Source organism: Schistosoma haematobium, chromosome ZW, assembly GCF_000699445.3.
Source record: "Schistosoma haematobium chromosome ZW, whole genome shotgun sequence".
Taxonomy (NCBI): domain Eukaryota; kingdom Metazoa; phylum Platyhelminthes; class Trematoda; order Strigeidida; family Schistosomatidae; genus Schistosoma; species Schistosoma haematobium.
Window position 1 is genome coordinate 70698141 of NC_067195.1, and position 21869 is coordinate 70720009.

The 21869-nt window shown below is 34.1% G+C and overlaps 1 protein-coding gene across 2 annotated transcripts in view; it reads right to left on the bottom strand.

The window, feature by feature from the left end:
* MS3_00004282 (uncharacterized protein) overlaps positions 1-21408 on the bottom strand; it is a 34580-nt gene extending 13172 nt beyond the window's left edge. Inside the window, exons 1-12 of one of the 2 annotated variants that reach the window (XM_051212196.1) lie at positions 18176-21408; positions 17919-18147; positions 14305-14564; positions 12543-12637; positions 10312-10603; positions 8800-8966; positions 7658-7698; positions 5979-6112; positions 4066-4242; positions 3127-3196; positions 1864-2028; positions 791-844 (exon numbers count right to left, since the gene is read on the bottom strand). In XM_051212196.1, coding sequence (XP_051072349.1) covers positions 791-844; positions 1864-2028; positions 3127-3196; positions 4066-4242; positions 5979-6112; positions 7658-7698; positions 8800-8966; positions 10312-10603; positions 12543-12637; positions 14305-14564; positions 17919-18147; positions 18176-18228 — 1737 coding nt within the window. In that variant the 5' untranslated portion in view covers positions 18229-21408. Of the gene's footprint in view, positions 1-790; positions 845-1863; positions 2029-3126; positions 3197-4065; positions 4243-5978; positions 6113-7657; positions 7699-8799; positions 8967-10311; positions 10604-12542; positions 12638-14304; positions 14565-17918 lie in introns of both variants that reach the window. The other variant, XM_051212197.1, reaches the window with a different exon arrangement.
* Positions 21409-21869: the final 461 nt, after the last annotated feature.

Below are 21869 nucleotides of genomic sequence, written 5' to 3' on the forward strand. Positions count from 1 at the left end.
TTTGGACTACAGAGAGAGTTATTGCTGGAAATGTTCACAAGAAAAATAAAGTGAAAATTCATTAAGAGAAAATTCTAAATCACAAATTAGTATTTCTATTTGTAATCTGTATATTAATTGCACAGATTATGAGCTATGAGAAACATTTAGTGCGTTGTAAAATCAACAAAATTTTTTCGGATCACATTTTAAGATAAAATGTCATATTTTCAGACGATGTACGTCTGACCATTAGGTTTTACTTTCACAAATACGTTTGGATGGTAGCGATACGGCATGATAAATAATTATGTAGTGTCTCTGAAAAAAACAGTGGTTCTCATGAGAAAGTTCACTTTTGATTCAGCTAGCTTTATAGCTGAAAAAATAGAGAAAGAATAATCAAAAATCAAGTTAAAAGTCAGTACGAAATGATGCACACAGGATGCTTCATGGATCAACTTATCATAAACATAAATGTGACACATTGGAAACATTAGCAGGCTAGTCATTTAAAATAAGTTTATTAAGAAATAACAAATAAGGGGAGAAAAGTAATCCAGTGAGAATAACTTTATCAAATCATACATTTGGAGCTGTCTGAAATTAACGGAAAGAAGAATATAAAAGAAAAACCCACAACGACACATCATATCAATTGTATGCAACGAAAGATGGTCACACAGTATCGCGAACTGATTCAAGTTAGATATATACACTAATATCAGTTCGTGGTGTGAACTGTAGAAAGAAATTCAATGATATCCACAAAGCCCCAATACTAAAAATAAAAGAATAAAAATATACATACCTCAAATACTAAGTAACCACTGATCGAACACCGCGTATAGTTACCCAGATTACTCTATAAAATGAAAAATGAGGGTCCGTTTACAGTTACTTTTACAATAAAGTAAATAAACCAGACTTTAGCAAGTTGGTATACGTGACATATATGTAGTAACGTTATATAAAATATGATGAACATGGAAAATTGTTTGATAGTAATAACTGGAATTCACCTAATCAGCGATCTGTGACTGAAAACGTCTACATTTATTAGGATGTATGTATATCTAGACGGCATGTTTCAAGTCGACTGAAAAACACATACTACATTCCACCACTAGCCAATAAAAAATGATATGAAAATGTGTTCGCCGGGCATTATAGCATTAAATCATCAGTACAAGCAGCCGACTATCATGTGACCTTAAGGACTTGATTTTTCTTATGGACCAAAAATGTAAAAAAATTTAATCCCTCAATAGGTATATATAGTTTCAAACAAAACGCTACTAGTGAAGTTGGTGTGAATGCCAATGAAGCTAATTTCTACTGAGACAAAGTAGAATAAGTTTACGGCTGATAGCCGAATGCATAAATTACTACATGATGAGGAAAAGTATTACTGAAAAAACTGTCACAGAAAAACCTATTTTGCAATACTCCCTGGTTTTCTATTTTTTACAATTGATCGATCATTGAGTAGTGACAATATCATGACTGTATAGTCCTTTATTGATGACAGACCTCTGTAGATCAAGTTGCGATGTGGCTACTGGTTTATTTAGGTAGCTTGACATCACATGGAATACGTTAACGTATCAACTAGCATTAAATCTAGATTCAGAATCTCCTGCCAACAACTTCCAACCACCTAATATCTTGTTATTTATTTTGGCCTTTAGCTGGTTCTGATTGATAAAAAAGTATCAACTAAGAATAAATTTGTTAAGATAATGACATAAATTGAGAAAAAAGTTTATGTTCATAGGTAATCACTTACTTTGTATGGAGTTGACAAATTGAAGTGAATATAATTTGATTCTATCAAATGACATAAATTGAGAAAAAAGTTTATGTTCATAGGTAATCACTTACTTTGTATGGAGTTGACAAATTGAAGTGAATATAATTTGATTCTATCAAATTGAAATGAGATGCACGAGCATCCCATAACTTTATTGAACAGTTTGAATATTCTATGGATGTATTTTCACTGATAGAAATATGGGGATTAGTTGAACCATGGATGAAATGATTTAACTTTAAAAGGAGTGAAAATCAAGAAAAATCTCAACAGTATATGATGTTAGCATTACAATTTTATGAGAAATCAGTCAGTAGAACAAGACTTTAATATATGCAGTAAAAATAAAGGCAAAAGTGGAGGATTAGTTAAGCTTGTTTTTACTAACATTTGGTTTCCATAGAGCTGTCACTACAATTACTGAACAATTACAATTGACGTATGCAACACGGGATTGCTCTGTGCGAGTGTGTGTTCCCAAATAACTGTTAGCAGCTAATATACTAATGAATTTATACGATGAACTCTTAGCACTGATATTTCGCAAAAGTATCGGCTAAACTTGATAATTTAATGATGTTGAAAACATTAGTTAGCTGGTTGAAATTAGCTTTATACATGTTTAGTTAGTCTATTTCGAAAGAATTCTTTGTCAGATCAAAATATATCTGTAAAGTGATCAACTGCTTCTTTTTCGATATACTATAAAAGATTATAAGAATTCATGGTTTGAAGGGTTGGATAATACCCATTAAGAGATTTGTCGAGAATAGTTGCATGTAAAGCCATTTTGCCTCTAAAAAGAATGATTTTTTTAAAAAACAATGTTTTGTTGAAAATAATGTAACTAGTTTGTAGAAGGATTACAGGTAAGTGAATATTGACCTTCTATAAACTATCTAATTCAATAATATCTTAAACATTATGATAGCAAAAGCAGTCAATATCTAAATGAAAAGTGATATTATTACTAATTGAGATGATAACACTATTCAGTTTAAGCGTGTATTTGTAAGCGATTCCACTGTATAACCTAAGTGAATTACACTGCAGCATAGATTGAATACTATACATATATATAAAAGAAATTTTCAGCTCAGGTCACCATTCGGAAAATTTACGGACCAATATTATTATCCAAAGTTTTTTTCAATCTATTTCTACTAGAATCAACGTATAGCATCAAAGTAAATGGTGTACATTTTTAATCATAATAAAATATTCTAACTGGAAACAAATCTGCTTTTTGTCCAGTACTTTATTCATCGTCAATTCTATTACATTTCTGGCTTTGGAATACGAAAGATAAATGAAAAAAACTGAAAAATACTTACACTATTGACATATTTCGATTCCAAACTATGTTTAATTTCATTTAAGTGATTATGTATTTCCCTTTGAACACTGTCATAAAACCAATAAAAATATTAGTTTTAATGTTGTATAATTCCTATATATATGTATAATGTTTTATTAAATTATTACAATTGATTTTTCAATGGATGGAGGAATAGATTAAAATCCATGGAAAATATCATCATATTCAGTCATATTCAAAAATTCCAAACAAGCTGAATATACTACCAAACGAAATAAAATAGAATCTATAGGTCAACGATTAGGTTGTATGATTGAGCTCTATGATATCTAATTTAATCTAGATAATTGAGTAGTTTTTGTACTGGAACCTCATACAAAATGTGTGGTTGATGGATGAACATAGAAAAGTTTAATAGTTTATTAAGATTCATTAAACTAATGGAATGGGAAAATTATGGAATTATACCTCTATTGTTACATAACGGTTATTTATTTAGGGATAGAAAATGTGTAGTTAAGACTATTCAGAAAATATATGAACAGTTTAAATAAATAATTATCATATTAACATGAAAAAATTAAAGGTTCTACCTGTAAGGGCATAAACATGAAATTCTGACGTGATAATCATAGATTTTCGGGTGAAAGGCTTAGTGAAACAAAGTAACATATTTTAGACGTCATGATGATGAAGATATAATATAAACCACGATGACGGTAAGAAGAAATATTTATATGTGAAAATCTAAAAAAACAGATTTAATTACAGTAAACCTTCAAATCGTTTTTTACTGTCTGAAATTGTTCATATTCAAGTGACTGAAAATGAAAAACAACCTAGATATATCATATTTTGGGGTAAAATTTAACTCATCTATGCTTTTCTTTACCCAGTTTTGGCGGAAAAAAAAACAACTAAAAGTATATTCGTGAATGAAATAAACAACACCTACTTAGCCTGCAACTGATTATCAGGAAGTTGTAAAAGTGACTCAGATGTGTACACATTTCCAATATGAAAATCTTGATAAGAAACAACAGGATTATTGAGGTTACCCGAATGAACTAGCTGATCTGGTAGAAGAATTAGTCCAGGACAATCGTTGTAATGCCAAACTAATAGAATATATCTGAATAATAATGTACAAATAAATATACGAATCGTGTAAGATATTGGTCATATTCATTACTCTTTACAAAAAAGAAATATCACATACAACCTTCCTAGTTCTCATTAACCAACCATGACATGATAATACTAAGTGAAATACAGGATCAGTTGTGAAAAAAAAAATCAGAAAGGAATATTCCAATGATTTTCGCAGTCTACGGCATGTATGATAAAATAAATAGGCAATGGAACATCTATGAAAAATACACAGTTGATTGGCTATCTGAATTTAGTAGCTAAGTGGAAAACGAGACGATGATCGAAGTGAAAGTTACTGGGTTCGAGTCCCGGAGTAAACATCAACTCCGGGACGCAACTTCATTATTATTATTATTATTATTATTATTATTATTATTATTATTAGCTTTATCCAATATTATATTTTTGGTACAATATGGAATCCTTATCACATAGTATTTCAACAAGTTTCCGTTTATTTCTTGGTTGATCCAGTGCTAAAAGTATTCTTTGCCATTTTGAGAACCCGAAGCAGTTAACTCTGCTTTATAATTAATTAGTACTGAGAACATATCTGGTTATTGGGCAACCAAGTAGAAATTTCTATAGCTAATTTTAAGTCTTACACTTTTTGTAAGGGTTAATGATATTATTAGGTTGTTCAAACAAATGTAGGTGGACCGAGGTTTAAACCTGAAAATTAGTAATAAGTGGTCAGATGTCTAAACTACTCGACTCGAGCACTCAAAATGAACCTGTGTAAACAACACCACGAAGGAAACAGGAGATGATAAACTGTTATCAAAATAATTCTTCACCAAAAAACTCAATTATTGCACAGATATATTTACATTGTATACTTCCTTTTCCGGATTTTCTTATTATTCAACACATTTACTAATCGCTTTTTGTTATTCCTTGATGATACCTATTCTGTTATTTTTCATTTCATCGACGTTTTGTCTTTGTTCTATCATAAATTAGGACAACTTGAAATGACGCGATTTCGGGTATAAAGTTCTACATTGGTGTATATGGTTTGTCTCAGTCAGTCAGTCAGTAACAACGTAGAACTTCGTACGTACGTACGTACATCAGTTCAAGTTGCCATACCACATTAGCACAGAGATGCAGTTGTCGATTCAAACCCCATAGTGGTAGAGGTAGTAAGAGTATAAGCAGTAGTCGGAAAGATTAGGGTCTGAAGATGTTATTCAAGGAATATAATACAGTAAAATAAATTTGGAAAGAAAATAATGGAAATGAAGAGTTCAGAAGATTAGAATTTGGGAGAACACAAAGAGTGTATGCATCTGCGCCATTGCAAACGATTTTGAGCCATGTCATTCAGGGTCTCTAGCCATCGGTTGCTATCATCTCGCGGTCCCCAACCAGGTAGTCTACACCTACCAACATGGCTCAGTTCACTTGTCAGTGACTTCATGGACCTGTGCCATGTTTTGGTCTGGTCGCCCCTAGCTTTCTTCCAACCTACTCCTATACCATTGGTTTGTCTATTATATTTCTTATGACACCTAATCTTTCCCATAAAATATCGTCCTCGACAATTATAACACACACTCTGTTGTTTCCAGTCATATTACTTAAAAGGTAAAAATTTTCATTTCAAGACACCTTTTAGCTTCAAAACATGTAAACATTATGCTGTGTAGCACAAAAAGGTAAATTTAAATGAAAACTGAATGCACTCAGTTGTTAGTGCATTATTTCACCAACCTTAATTTCTTCAGTAACCAAAATCGATAGCAACCCAAGACTAAAAAACACTTCCTATTAAATATTTCTGTCAACATATTTTCGGAAGAATCCTGAAACGTTTGAATGACAGATGACTTTGGTTCTGCTAATCCCTTAATCCGAAATAAATACATCAAGAAATTTGAGAATATAGTTATATCACTTAAAAACGATTAAGTAGTATTATAAAGTGCATATAATAAAACTCATTGGATTCAAATACATGATTGTACATCTTTGAATTTAAAAAAAAAAATTGAAATCGAATCCACAGTGTTAATACCATTTGTATTAGTTTTTGACGTAAATTTAAAAGTTATTAATTTCTAAATGGTCCCAAAATATAATGCCGCCACTAAGTGGCATGAGCTGCAGAACCATTAAAATTTTGAGAGCATGGAATAATTGTTTCATCTTAGTCTACAACTGTCAGGGAATGCTAGTCATCCAGACTCCTCAAATCTCATAATGAAAACGATACTCAAAATGACCCATTGTGTCATTAAATAAGAAAAAGAGTATCCAGAGAAGAAAATTTTCTTTTCGACGAGATCATTTACTTAAGCTGTACATTCGTATTTATAGTTATATGGAAAACATATGTCTATAGAAGGATAGAAAAGATTGAATCATAAATTGATTTGAGACTTTTTACAGATTAAGTACCCAATGTTTCGAAATTCATATGTACAGACTAACCGCGATTCATTGTGATGGTACCCAACCGAAATCGTCAGTGATTAACTGTCTCAATTGTGGTTAAATTAATTTCATGTATAATGATTTTCACAAGGGAGTCGTCCATGAAGATCAGTCCTATCTACAATTCGGCTGCATGAAGGATGAACAAGCAGGTACTCCGAAATGAACTGAATTCTGTTTACAAATAGTTTCAATATTTTCAAGTTCGATGCATTCTCGATTGATATTTAAAAACTGAAGACTATTTTGGCTAAAATTTCTTAAAGCTTTGTGTAAGAATTACTATACAAATGGAATTCGAAGATGCTGGGGAAAAACCCAGTTAACTTGGTATTCAGTTAAACAAAAATCCAAATCACTGTATTAAGTGATAACTGACAAAAACCAATTATAACAATAAAAACACTGGAATGAAATAGACCAGTATAAACTTTTTAGAGGAAGAATTATTTGATGTATGTGCACAATGAGTATCCGTTACTTAACATTTCCAATCATAAGGAAAACATGAGACACACAATCAACCATATTTCTTTATGTGGTTACATATAAGAAGTGCATCATATTACAACATTTTGAGAAGGGTGCATTATGTAAGGTTTACCTTCTACACAGAAATCATAACGAACTGCCTACTATATTGACTCAATTCTAATGTGTAGACAAATGCATACAAAGATAAGTGTGGAACAATTCAGTAAGTTATTCAATAATTTGGATTTAAATAAATATGTAGCCCTAATATTCATGATTAGAAAAAAGAAAAAGTGATAGAGAGGAGAAAAACAATTATTAAAGTATATGTATGGGAATCTATGAATGACATAAACAATAGCGTGGGTGTTTTATATTATATATTATGGGAAAGTTCAAAACCACACACTAACGACAATAAACACTGTTTCAACCTACCTAATCAGAGAATAATACTAGCGAAAAACGTCTAATCAACTTACTTTAAAACGTTTTGGACAATTCAAAACAATAAATGGATCACCTACACAGAAAATAAACAAAAGAGAAATAAAGTAGGTTATATGATGGAGTTTTAAGAGGAAAAGACATGAGTGCTAAGAAAGAAATTCTCATTTTATTAAGATAGAAATAAGTATAAACTAAACAAAAAATAAACTTTTCAATAAACTCCCATGTTCTACAGTTATAAATCTAAATTAATGTTTAAGATTACAAGATGATTTCACTCACTCTGTGTTTTCTAGAGTTACTTATACTATTAATCTTTTACGAACAAAGATGGACAGTGGCTGGCAGTGGAATTCAGGACGCACGTTTCGTCCCATTTGGGACTCGTTAGCTGGATGCACCCGCAGTCCAGAATTGACGTTCACTATGGGACTCGGACCCAGTGCTGTTCGCTTCAAACGTCATCGCGTTATCCACTTACCTACTGAGTCCTGTTAGCCGATTGCTTGTGCAGTGGCAATACGCACAGTATATACATATGCCAATAAGGGACTAATCAATTGTAGTTCTAAACATCAATGGGACGATTCAAGTAAATAATACCACGTGAACGTATACAAAATCGTTGCGCTTTGAAAAAGGCACAAACGACTACTGTAATCATAAGTTTATGATTCAACAACTTATAAGTCACAGCAGAAGTAAAAACCTAGAAAATTCCAAGTCTATTTGACCGTACTATGCAATAATGAATAAATACAGAGATATATACGAAGCTTTGAGCTGGAGAACAAAACCCCATCAAAATCATTCACTTGAGCTACAAATCTTCTCCACCATATCAATATATACGAAGCTTTGAGTATAAATATTTTAATGGAAGATCCACTAACATCATTCGGTTATCCAGACTGAATTAGGTGGAGCAGGATTTGGAGCTGTAAAACCTAATAGTCAAAATTTGAATGCTTTAACTATAGGGCCAGTGTTCAGATCATGGTATTTATTGGATATGAATTGAATCAATTAACTTAAGATTTGAAAAGTCCAACTTATATATACCATAAGAGTGCTAATAAAGGACTTTGAATTAAAGACTATCCATTTTCGTTGCTAATTAGCAAGTAGATACAGCCAACATTTATAGATTGACAAACAAATACAAACAACTTACATGATATTAAACATGAACAAGTAATTAGTTCAGGTTTATGAGGGATTATTTGGGAATTAGGAAAATCATTTTCTACATCACTTAAAACCTCATGTCTTAAACGTTCAACCCAGAAGAATGAATACATCACAGGCAAACTATTGAATTCATGAGAAGGATATGTTAACCTACCACCAGAAAGAAAACAAATAAACGCTCCCATAAATTACAACAGAAAGGCAAAATCAGAACTGAACTGTTAAAAAAGATCCTTCTAGAAGGATGTAGATATCCTTAAAATAAAAAAGTATGATTATAAAGTCCTTTTACGTCTCTCATTATTAGTATAAAATACTATTATTTCCATACACCGAAAACTTATAAGTAAATAAATAACCGAATTATCATAGATTATGTTTCGATTCTGTAACTGGTACCAAGCAACATAATGTATGGCTTACCGATTATAAATATGGTCATGTCTCCTGCAGCATTTATTTCTCTATACAACTGTCAAGGATCCCAAAGATCTGGTAATAACTCCAACGACAACTGCGATACCATAAAAACTAGCGCTGCTAGCTTCAAGTTCCCTAGCAACTCAAAAAGATCAATCTTATTGAACGAGACTAAAGCCATTTCAATTATATATTGATTCAATTATTATTAATTATACAGTTCTATTTACTGGGTAATTGCAACTGAACACAAAATCATAGTGAAATAATCAGCACAAAGAAAATGCATTAAGTACCAAATAACTAAATACAACTGCCATAAGCTGGAAGTCAATTAATAGCATTTACGAAAATGAGCTTAAATTGACTGAGCGAAAATCACCTTAAGTTGATATGCGACAATACTACTGATTTTCTTTCTCGTACATTACATTTAAGAATACAGTACCTCCAACAATGACCATAATTTATTTAGATGAATGATACAGAATGATCTAGGGTTTGAAGTTATCCACAAAACACGGAAACTTTGACTCAATTCTTAAAATGTAAAAATATACATCGACCTAGATGAATGTCTAAATGTAGGCAGAGAAACGAGTAAGAAGTTTTATTACAAACTGATTTATGATCCCGTTCGATCTTGACATTTGCCGGAAATTACTATATAACTACAGATTTTAATCGTTATCGTGTACATGAACTTCATTGTCTACGTTCGAAATCAATGCTGTCACATGTCAAAATGCGGTCAGAACAACAAATCTATGTGAATTTCACCAATCTTATGAAGTGGTATTTCATACTGGCTTCCAGCCTTTTGAAGGGGTTTTGAAATTTGGATGGTACAAATTTATTTCATGGTGGTCACTGGCATCTAAGATGATCACTCCTTTTTTATTCAGTCTATCTGTCTTATCACTTCAAAATTAAGATAAAATCTTTATTTTTAATATAAATTTATGGGGAAGTCAGTATGATGAAAATCAAACTTTTTTGGAAAATATATTATTTTGCCCCTCACATATAAATAAAATCAATTTATCGAAATTAACTATACAGTAGAATAACCTACCATGGACTAAATACCATAACAAGATCGCCACATTTTAAATCATTGCCTAAAACGAAATTTGTTGCAGCGGATGAAAACAACTCTTCTGTAACAAAAGGGACACCAGAAATAGGTAGAAGGAGGATCGCGAACTTGTTTGATACATTTTCATTAGCATTATATATTTCAGTTTTATTTTCTAAAGGTATTACAACTTCACGCACACCGAATGCTACTAATCCAGGCAAACTATCTGAATAATTACGAAATACTCTAAGAATTTGAAAAGTTTTCGAAGCATGCTTAGTAGAATCTATAAGAAAATATATATGATAAATTTTATGAAAAATTCGAAAAGAGAGCAGAATTAATTGTTAAGATCGAATTTCTCTAAATTAATTTCTAAAGTGATCAATTATACGTAAACTCGCGTCATCTTGCTGAATTCATGATGAGCCCAATGAATAGTGCTAACGACATACATATGACTACTTATTTCGTACATACGTTCATGAAAAGTTATATGAAGTCCAGTATGAGTATTTTGGGGACGTATATTTCATAAATGTGAATATTAGGCAGTAGAAAACCGTAAGAAACGCAGGCAGATATGTACAGCGTTGGAGTTCCGTAGTGCAGCGAATTCGAGAAAATTAAGAGTGACTCTAGCTTACAAACGGTGTAAAAAATACAAGTAGATACATATATGTATAAGGAAACAATCGAGGTTAAAATTGAATAATTAACGAACCAATCTGTACAGAATAATTAGTAACATCAAAATAATTAGGCTACCTAGAAACAGAATAAACTCATGTGGGGTTATAACAGGCAAACCAATACAAACGCTTTAGAATGGGCTTAAATGACTATACGAAGTAGCAATGAAGTCAATGGTAAGGACAAAATATGAGAAGAAAAGAAAGGATGTAGTATTCTTAAGAAACAACCAAAGGTTACTCCAATGTCAAACAATAATTTGTGGTTAATTGATGAGAAATGATTCTCCGGTAATCATATCATCAATCAACAGAATCATTTTACATTAAAGTGTAAAAATTTCAAGCTGGAAAGTCTTACTGAATAAAGCTGCAGTTACAGTTCATAAATACATTATTTAAACACTAAGTGATAAGGGTTCATTACATTCAATTCTAAATATGTGGTGTGTGGACGTTTGGCAGAAATTTTGAGTTAGAAGGTAGAGCAAAATAACAGAGACCTCGAATGCCACATATCTCCAACATGGTTGACCAAGCCAGTGAAATGATGTTGGCATATTGGTAAGTATCGGCCTCAATAATTGTTGAGACAATACAGATGCTCAGATAAGGTGCCAGGTTCATATAGAATTGCTAGCAGTGGAACCCAGGAAGCGCGTCTTGTTCTATTTTGTAATTGTCGACTGCATGTACTTGCATCTCAGAATGCCAGGTTCATACTTTATGCAACTTACTAACCAAATGGTTCAGAGCTACAATCGCATGATATGTCAAGAACTAAGCAAGTTAAGATTAAAACTGGGAGGAACTGACCAAATATCTTGTGAGTTACTTATTAAATCAATGGACCATTAAGTTTAAAACCTGTGAGATACTGCAATGAAAACAACATCTGGGTGACCAATCTAAAAACGGAATGGAAAAGATGAAAACAAGTGTGCAGCAGCATTTTTAGCCAAATCATACTAGTTATTAAGGAGGGGGAAGATTAGTTGCTGATAATGAAAAATGGTTGCCCTAGTTAGACCATTCAAGGAAGTGTTTTGGGGCCGCATTGTAAACCCTAATCACCTATAAGATAATCGAATACTCAACACAAAATTGTACCATGACTGGGTGTGCTGAGAGAAGAAAGGATGGGAAACAAACCAAGTAACTATCTTTTTACTTGACACATTATCCAATCAAAAGACTAAAAATACGAAAGGGTAACTGACAAACTTGGGATTTGTATATACAAATAATCAAGGCACTATGCTAAGACTTGCTATAGATAACAAATTTGTTTTAAAACCTTAAAACGGATTTTAAAAAGTATAAACTTTTGCTCGATGAATATTCGTACACCTACTGAGAGGTATTTCAGAGTCTTAAACTTGGAATTTTCAGAAAGTTACAAAAGCTGCGAGCATTCTATTGTGAAAATATTAAATAACCATGACTCATATTTCATTTTCTTCTTGGTTAAATTAAACCAACCCTTTACGACTTCATAATTTGTAAGTATAATAAACCATGCATAGAAATTACCAAGGATATTTTGAGTTGAACGTTGATGCAACCAGATAGAACGTTCTGAAGAGTTACGTTTGACCAAATAGTGGAGTTTTCGCAATATACTATTCCTAAACACAAACCATATCAAAACTGTTAGTATATTAAAATATACTTTCGTAATATAATAATAGAAAGTAATTGGAAAATGGTGGTAAACGATAACAATACCCAACGGCCATCATTATTAAATTATTGTAAATATAAGGCAGTGAAACATGGCCGGTAAGAATAGAGGATATCCGTAGGTTACTAGTATTCGATCATAGGTGCCTTCGAAACATTGCTCGTATATCCTGGAACCACCGAGTAAGTAACACAGTTGTTAGGAAACGGGTACTAGGCAGGGATGGCAAATCCATTGATGAAGTAGTGAAACTTCATCAGTTGAGATGGCTGGGACACGTGTTACGTATGCCCAACGACCGACTACCTCGACGTGCTATGTTCAGTGGCATAGGAGTAGGTTGGAAGAAAGCTAGAGGCGGACAAACCAAAACATGGCACAAGTCCATGAAGTCACTGACAAGTGGACTGAGCCATGTCTCTAGGTGTAGACTACCTGGTTGGGGACCGCAAGATGATAGCAACCGATGGCTAGAGACCCTGAATGACATGGCTCAAAATCATTTGCAATGGTGCAAGTTTTGGTGGAGTTTTGTTCTCTGAGCTGGATGGTTTGGTCGTGGAGCTTTCATCGTTCTTCTGAACGACATCATCCACCATCTCAATGGCGCAAGTGCATCCACGTTTTGTGCTCTCCCAAATTCTAATCTCCTGATTCCTCCTTGTCACTTTTTTCTCTTCCCAAATTTATTTCACTGTATTATACTCCTTGAATAACATCTTCAGACCCTAATCTTTCCGATTACTGCTTATACTCTTACTACCTCTACCACTATGGGGTTTGAATCGACAACTGCATCTCTGTGCTAATGTGGTATAACAACTTGAACTGATGTACGTACGTACGTACGAAGTTCTACGTTGTTACTGACTGACTGACTGATTATAAATATAATATAAGTAAAAATAAAAATAAAACTATTCACTACAAATTAGCATTCTACTAAAACTACTTAATAGCACATTTTCTATTAAGGACATTAAATACTGTTCGTTAACCTAACGGATGTTTTGATATAAGAATCAATTTTAGTAGAGGATATCTCATACTAGCGAGTATTACAGCAATAGAAAAACTAAAAAATAATGATATTTCGATAATTGTAAAAATTTGACTGAAATGAATAAACAATATTCTTTAGATAACTTTATAAATGTATTCATTTTATACATTCGGATGCATGCATTCGTGGATTTTTGAGAAAATTCAACCCCTAAAGTAACGAAAAAATCTTTACTCCAGAAGCTTCAAAGCTTTTAAGATATTTACACTCTGGTTTTATCATACTAGCTTGATTATTGCCGTCAGGCTAACAAAAATGACTAGACTCACATTTCTAAGCGGATAAATAAGCTGATATACCTTTATATCTTAGATGTCAATAGAAACCGTTGACAATGTACAATCCTCATCTTATCTCTGAATATCAACAAAGCACTAAGTGTATCCTTAAATTTTGACCACTATTACTGAAGAAACTGTAACACACACCCCCTGGTGGCGACCAACGTTGTCAATAACTCTTCAAAAAATCAATTTAAGTACGACACAAGTATGTTACTGACAAATAGTCATTTTCAAATAGATGCACAATGTAAATGCAATACGTACGAAGATATTCGACGAGGAAGAGATTTGACAGTCAGATTTGTATAAAGGAGCTCTGAACAATCTCGTTGCAACTCAGTAAGATAACATAAGGAATCAAAGTTAGATTCATCGAGATTTGTGAATTCATTCTGATTGACAACTTCAGTCACAGAACTTGGCTGAGAATACTCACAAATTACAGCATTTTCATTTTGAGAGGAAACTGAAGACGAACAGTTACCGGAAATCAAATTCTGGATCTGCTGGAACTCATTCGGTGACTGGAATAAGAAACAAAAACAATCAATGAACATTGACTTGAGATTTTTAGGTAAAAACTAAATACATGAAATATCTGTATGTTCACACTACTTCAAACAAAACGCACAGATGACATTTTCAAAAATCTAATATATATGCAATTAAAATTCTTTTTATGTCTCGTGGTTCCAAAAACATTAAGCTGATTACTTTGGACTGTTCACACCCATATTACAATACATCCAATATGTTAAGTCGGTCAAGCAAAATGTCGATAGTTGCAAAGATGGTGCAAGCTAACTAAATGTATACACACTTAGCAGAAAACTACAACCTCGACAAAGTAAGGACATTCACTTGTCATCATACCGACCGGAATACTTGTGTCATAAATCCTTACTTTGTTAAAAAGGTTTACTAAAGAGCAGAAAAACGAAGTGTGAATTGCTGCAGAGTGAATAGCTGCACCATGACTTCTTGTCGTTTATCTGGATCTATGGTGTCGGTAGGTTTAATAAACAGATGTAACTTTGCAAAGGCTAATGACATTAGAAAGAATATGTTTGACTGATTTTAAATCTCTTCTAATATCCAAATTGTAAAGTCAATTTCGGACATTTGATGAAAATTTTAGTTGTCAGTCAATAGACAGATCGACAAAGATTCAATCTATCAGACCATGCGAAAAAAGATGAATCAACTAAATGATCTAACAATGACGGCTGAAAAGGCTGCAAGCGACGGAAACATGAGACAATTGTACGATACAACAAAGAAACTCGCTGGAAATCACCGTAAACCAGAACGACCAGTGAAAAGCAAGGAAGGCGAAGTAATCACCAACATTGAAGAACAACGAAACAGGTGGGTAGAACACTTCAAAGAACTCATGAAACAACCAGCCCCATTGAACCCACCCAAAATCGAAGCAGCACCCACGGACCTCCCAATCGATGTTGGCCCACCAACAATTGAAGAAATCAGCACGACCATCAGACAAATCAAGAGTGGAAAAGCGGCAGGACCAGAAAACATTCCAGCAGAGGCACTAAAAGCAGACGTAGCGGTAACTACAAGGATACCCCACATTCTCTTCAATAGGATTTGGGATGAGGAACAAGTACCAACAGACTGGAAAGAAGGACTTCTGGTCAAAATACCAAAGAAAGGCGATCTCAGAAACTGTGATAACTACAGGGGCATCACTCTTCTCTCAATACCGGGAAAAGTCTTCAACAGAGTATTGTTAAACATGATGAAGGAATCCGTAGACCCCAACTTCGAGACCAACAGGCAGGATTCCGTAAGGATCGGTCGTGTACAGACCAAATCACAACACTACGAATCATTGTGGAACAATCAATTGAATGGAATTCATCACTCTACATCAACTTCATTGACTACGAAAAGGCATTTGACAGTGTGGATAGGACAACACTATGGAGGCTTCTCTTCAACACTACAGCGTGCCTACGGAAATAGTCAATATCATACGGAATTCCTATGATGGATTAAACCGCAAAATCGTGCATTGAGGACAATTAACAGACTTGTTCAAGGTAAAGACCGGCGTCAGGCAAGGCTGCTTACTCTCACCCCTTCTCTTTCTCCTGCTGATCGGCTGAATCATAAAAACGTTAACATCTGAGGGGAAGCATGGGATAAAGTGGACAACTAGAATGCAGCTGGACGATCTAGACTTCGCAGATGATCTGGCTCTTCTATCGCACACGCAACAACAAATGCAGGAGAAGGCGACCAGTGTAGCAACAGCAGTAGGTCTCAACATTGACAAAGGGAAAAGCAAGATTCTCAGATACAACACAGCATGCAACAATCGAATCATACTTGACGGAGAAGCTTTGAAATATGTAAAAGCCCTTACATATCTGGGCAGCATCATTGATGAACACAGTGGATCTGATGCAGATGTAAAGACGCGGATCGGCAAACCAAGAGCAGCATATCTACAACTGAAGAACATCTGGAACTCAAAACAACTGTCAACTGACACCAAAGTCAGAATTCTCAATACAAATATCAAAACAGTTCTACTATATGGGGCGGAAACTTGTAGAACTACGAAAGCCATCATCCAGAAGATACAAGTGTTGATTAATAGTTGTCTACGCAGTCAGTCAGTCAGTAACAACGTAGAACTTCGTACGTACGTACGTACATCAGTTCAAGTTGCCATACCACATTAGCACAGAGATGCAGTTGTCGATTCAAACCCCATAGTGGTAGAGGTAGTAAGAGTATAAGCAGTAATCGGAAAGATTAGGGTCTGAAGATGTTATTCAAGGAGTATAATACAGTGAAATAAATTTGGGAAGAGAAAAAAGTGACAAGGAGGAATCAGGAGATTAGAATTTGGGAGAGCACAAAACGTGGATGCACTTGCGCCATTGCAAACAATTTTGAGCCATGTCATTCAGAGTCTCTAGCCATCGGTTGCTATCATCTTGCGGTCCCCAACCAGGTAGTCTACACCTACCAACATGACTCAGTCCGCTTGTCTACGCAAAAGACTTCGGATCTGTTGGCCAGACACTATCAGCAACAATCTACTGTGGGAGAGAACAAACCAAATCCCAGCGGAGGAAGAAATCAGGAAGAAGCGCTGGAAATGGTTAGGACACACATTGGGGAGAGAACCCAATTGCGTCACAAGGCAAGCTATCACATGGGATCCTCAAGGCCAAAGGAGAAGAGGAAGACCAAAGAACACATTACACCGAAAAATGGAGACAAGCATGAGAAGAATGAACAACGATTGGGCGGTACTAAAAACGAAGAACAGAGTGGGATAGAGAATGCTGGTCAGCGGCCAACAGGTGTAAGTAAATAAGAGGCAAGTAATTTTAAGTCTTTAAAAAACCACGCGTTATAGCTGTAAGATAGTGTACCCGGAATGTTATCTGGTATACTCAACCTTTGGTAACCGAATCGACACTATACTTACTCTGATAGGTAGTATAAGTTAGTGATAATATTTCTTACATGTTAACACTGTCAAACAGCACAAAAACCAAGCCCTATATGTCTTACAGATTTTCATTCGCGTACATCCCTCACAAGATAGTACCTCAAGACGTTTTGTGTGAGGAAAGGAAACACCAAAAGCATAAAACAAATCACTCAATACCCCAGCGCTGTCCTAAGACAATCTCTATTCCCAACCTTTTAACTACAACAATCGATTAATTTTCCTTATTATGAGCCTAAAAGGATGATCATTTTATACATTTCAATATCGGCTGTGTAGTATATGAATACTGCTGGACGTTTTATGGAAACAAAAATACAGTTAGGATGTACAACTGATCAACTTTCATGGAAAGATTAAAAATGAATAGGCAAACTTCACTAACAAGGGGTTCATCTAAATTTTCGATGCTTAATAGTTGATGGCCTAACTCAAAGGTCTCTCCCTCTGGCGATGACGTCGGCGAAATATTTATGCAACCTTCATCTTCTTGACGCTTTGTATTGATTACGATCCTCGAATCGGGTGCAACACGGCTGAATGACCGTTTAGATCGTAAACTATTTGTAGGACCGAAAGAACAGATCCAAGATGAAGAGTCATTAATTGAAACACTAAAAATTATTAAAAGAGAAGCGTTACCTCTTACGCGGAACACAAATACGTTTTGGTAACCAATCTTTCTTCGTGGACATTTTTGTTTAACATAAAATGGTTAGCTGAAAGAAAATAGGGATATTTGAGAACTTAAGTGCTGCATTCACCACATTTAAAAATCACTGGTTTAAGAAACAAATACTTCTCAGTATGCAGCTTGTCGATTAGAACAATTAAAATCTCAATAAATGTATTTTTAGAAGCACCGAATCATAAATTTGAAAATGTTATACCTAATCTGTAGTGAGTATAAATGGTGGTGCCGACTGGATGTCATGAAAGATGGCGACTCCGTCTCAGTGATTAGGTTTACTGAAACAATAGCTACAGTCTAGGAGCTGAAAGTAATCTCATTCGACCGGTCTTGATGACTAATCGTTCCAGTTTATAACAAAAGACAAACATCCTGTGATAATCATAAAGGAATCCGTTTGATTAATATAGAGTCTAGGAAATAAGCCTCAAAAATTGTGCTGCTTAAATGAGGTTCGCGATTAGGAAACCAAGGTTAGTTTCAGATATGTCTGGTTTTGGAATATATCTAAAATTACTGATTTCCAATAACAGAGGCAATATCCAACTCCGTAGACTAAGAGGTTCATTGGCAATTTGTCATCACAATGTATGCTAACGAAAACTTTGAGGAAATCCCGAAACGATTCTAAACTAGAAAAACATGTCAAGTTCTTACTGGAAAGATGCTCTTTTTCGTACTACTCGTAATTGAAATCTCGTCGTTTCGCAGACCTAATTCCCTTAGAAAACTAGTCGTCTACCAGTCACCATAAAAAATCTGCTTGTTACAGATCCCGCTACATAATGCTATTAACATACTTGAGTTAAAATGTCGTTTGACGATAAACAAATGAGTCAACGGTTCTTGAAAGGTAATATACGGATTCACAATTAAAGATTGACTATGTTATCGAAGCAGTCCTGTTTGTAAACACTTACAACATCGGAAACTTATCTCGTTGTTTATGATTTCTAGAAAGAATCCATCACTCGAAGTATGCTAATGTTAGGCCTTATAACATAATAACACCAAACGCCGACCCTGGCTTGATCACACAAATTAGAGAGGTGAGAATAATCAAATCCCGACCCTACACAAACCATAGTCATTATACCACCGAGCCGTTCGTTTCTATTAGTGAGTTTATCTTTAAATGTTTAGTAATCAGTCATGTACATTTACAGTGAAGCGTTGAGTGCTGTGGAAATGGAGGCTGGATGTATTCCATTTAATTTCTCAGTGTTAGCAACTGGACTGAGAATTTTTACTCGATATCAAAGTGTGCATTTAATACAAGCTTACAAACCAGTTTTTCCAAAACAGAAGTCCTCCCGTCACCAGATCAACTACGTCAAGAGGTGTTGTAAATAAGTTAGTTACATCAACAGTTATTTTTATTCCCGCAGGTATCACACTTGCAACGCAAACTTCTATAAAATGTGGAAAGCCATCAATGTTCTGTCTAATCAGATTAGTAGATTGACCTCATACATTGCATGTTCACCTATCGTTATCAAAGACAATAATATATGCAGTGTGGATTTCTTTAGCTTGGAATTTCTATTCCAGACACTTGACTAGGTACATTGGAAGCTGCACTACAAGAACGAAAGTCCAGTGACTAGTTCGTAGGTTCCAAATGTTGTTTGTTGTGATTGAGGTGATTTAACTGTATGTGATAATCAGAAATGATCTTCGTAAGTGTACAGTCGATTTTTGTTTACTTTATAACGGCCGAACTAACAATTACTTATACTCACTATGGAGCTAAAAGGAAATTGGGTATAAGTTATTATAGATTTTACAGAACAATCAACCAAGTCACAGTTAGACCTAACATTATTGGTTGTACGTTTATGTTAATGGTTTCAAAGTGCTTTTTGCTGTAAAAAGACATCAGACAAATGATGAATGTTGTAAATCAGGCTTTCCTGAACAACGCTACATCAAGTACATAAGCGCCCAAAGACAATCCAATGAAAATGTGGGAATAGTACAATAAAGTTTGTTTACCGCATATATTTAGTTCAAAGGTTTGTGTTGAAATTACTAATCACTGTACATTTTCACTTTGAGGCTGGTTTCAAAAATACTGATATCACTGTAAGTTATTAATTCCAAACAAACTGCTCCAAATGACTTTTCGTACCTTATATACGTCTGATTAGTTTTCACTCTTCCATTTAAATGGCGTGTCTTTCTAAACGCATATAATCAGACCAGTACTTATGTAGAGTTTATATGATATCATAGGATGTTTTTATTTTTTTAAAGAACTGTATAGACGCAAGTTTGAATAAATGTAAGAAAATCATACACACCTACTCCCAAATGATACTTACATGTAAGATGGAAAAGTGTCAAATGTTGTACATATTTCCGTTATAATGTAGCGCACATGATCACTTACAATGTCGTCTAATGATGGCGATGCATAGATATAATAATAAATGTTGCAAGTGTTTACAAACAGGACTGCTTCGATAACATAGTCAATCTTTAATTGTGAATCCGTATATTACCTTTCAAGAACCGTTGACTCATTTGTTTATCGTCAAACGACATTTTAACTCAAGTATGTTAATAGCATTATGTAGCGGGATCTGTAACAAGCAGATTTTTTATGGTGACTGGTAGACGACTAGTTTTCTAAGGGAATTAGGTCTGCGAAACGACGAGATTTCAATTACGAGTAGTACGAAAAAGAGCATCTTTCCAGTAAGAACTTGACATATTTTTCTAGTTTAGAAACGTTTTGAGGTTTTCTCAAAATAAAAAACAATTCGAGGGTCTTCTCAATATATTCGCTTGCATTTCTTAAAAGTGCAAATCGTGTGTAGATATTTTGTCACATTTTTTTCTAGGGTTTTTCAAGGTTTTTTAATTAGTCTTTCCTAAAATTTGTTCATGATTAAAATTTTCAGATTGCTGGATAAACCTTTCAGATAGGATAGACTGACATACAACGAAAGACTAAATAAAAATCCATGAAATATTTCTTTTTTTACATGAGTCCTCAACATTTAAATGTCGAAGGCTTGTAAATTTTCCCAGCACATTACGTTATAGATTGATAGTGACTACATATTATTTTCTAATCTACATGTAAGTTTACATCTCAAGATAAAGATTAGTAAGCTGCCCAAAATCCGAACATGAAAGTAAACTTCACTTGAGCCTAAGTTGCTATAAGTACCGCAAATTATCAAAAACTAAACTTAGAAAGTGGATGAATTTCGAATGGTTCAAATGGTTCAAATGGTTCAAATGGTTCTGCATGGAACAGAAGAAGCTTCAGCCTAACGAGATTCGGTATCTAGGAGCAGTGGATCACAAATGTCAACAAGTAAGAATCTAGGTATATTTAGGATGAAAGAGAATGAAAAAATTAATAAATTATAATGTGGTAATGTCAGTAGTCCTTAAGAATATGTCAAGTTTTCTCTTACAGGACCCTCAGAAAGTCGCTTAGACCAGCTAAGTTGGCACGAATTCTAACGTTTGACTACTGTTAAGGAGAAGAATGTGTGTCATTAAAAGGTCACCTCTGAAACATCAGTATTCCATTGTGTAAAGGTTCAGTGATTGAGGGCGCTCTTCAAAAGACCTGAACTCGAGTCCCTAAACTGATTTCTTGTCTTTAATCTTCTGAAATAAAGGAAG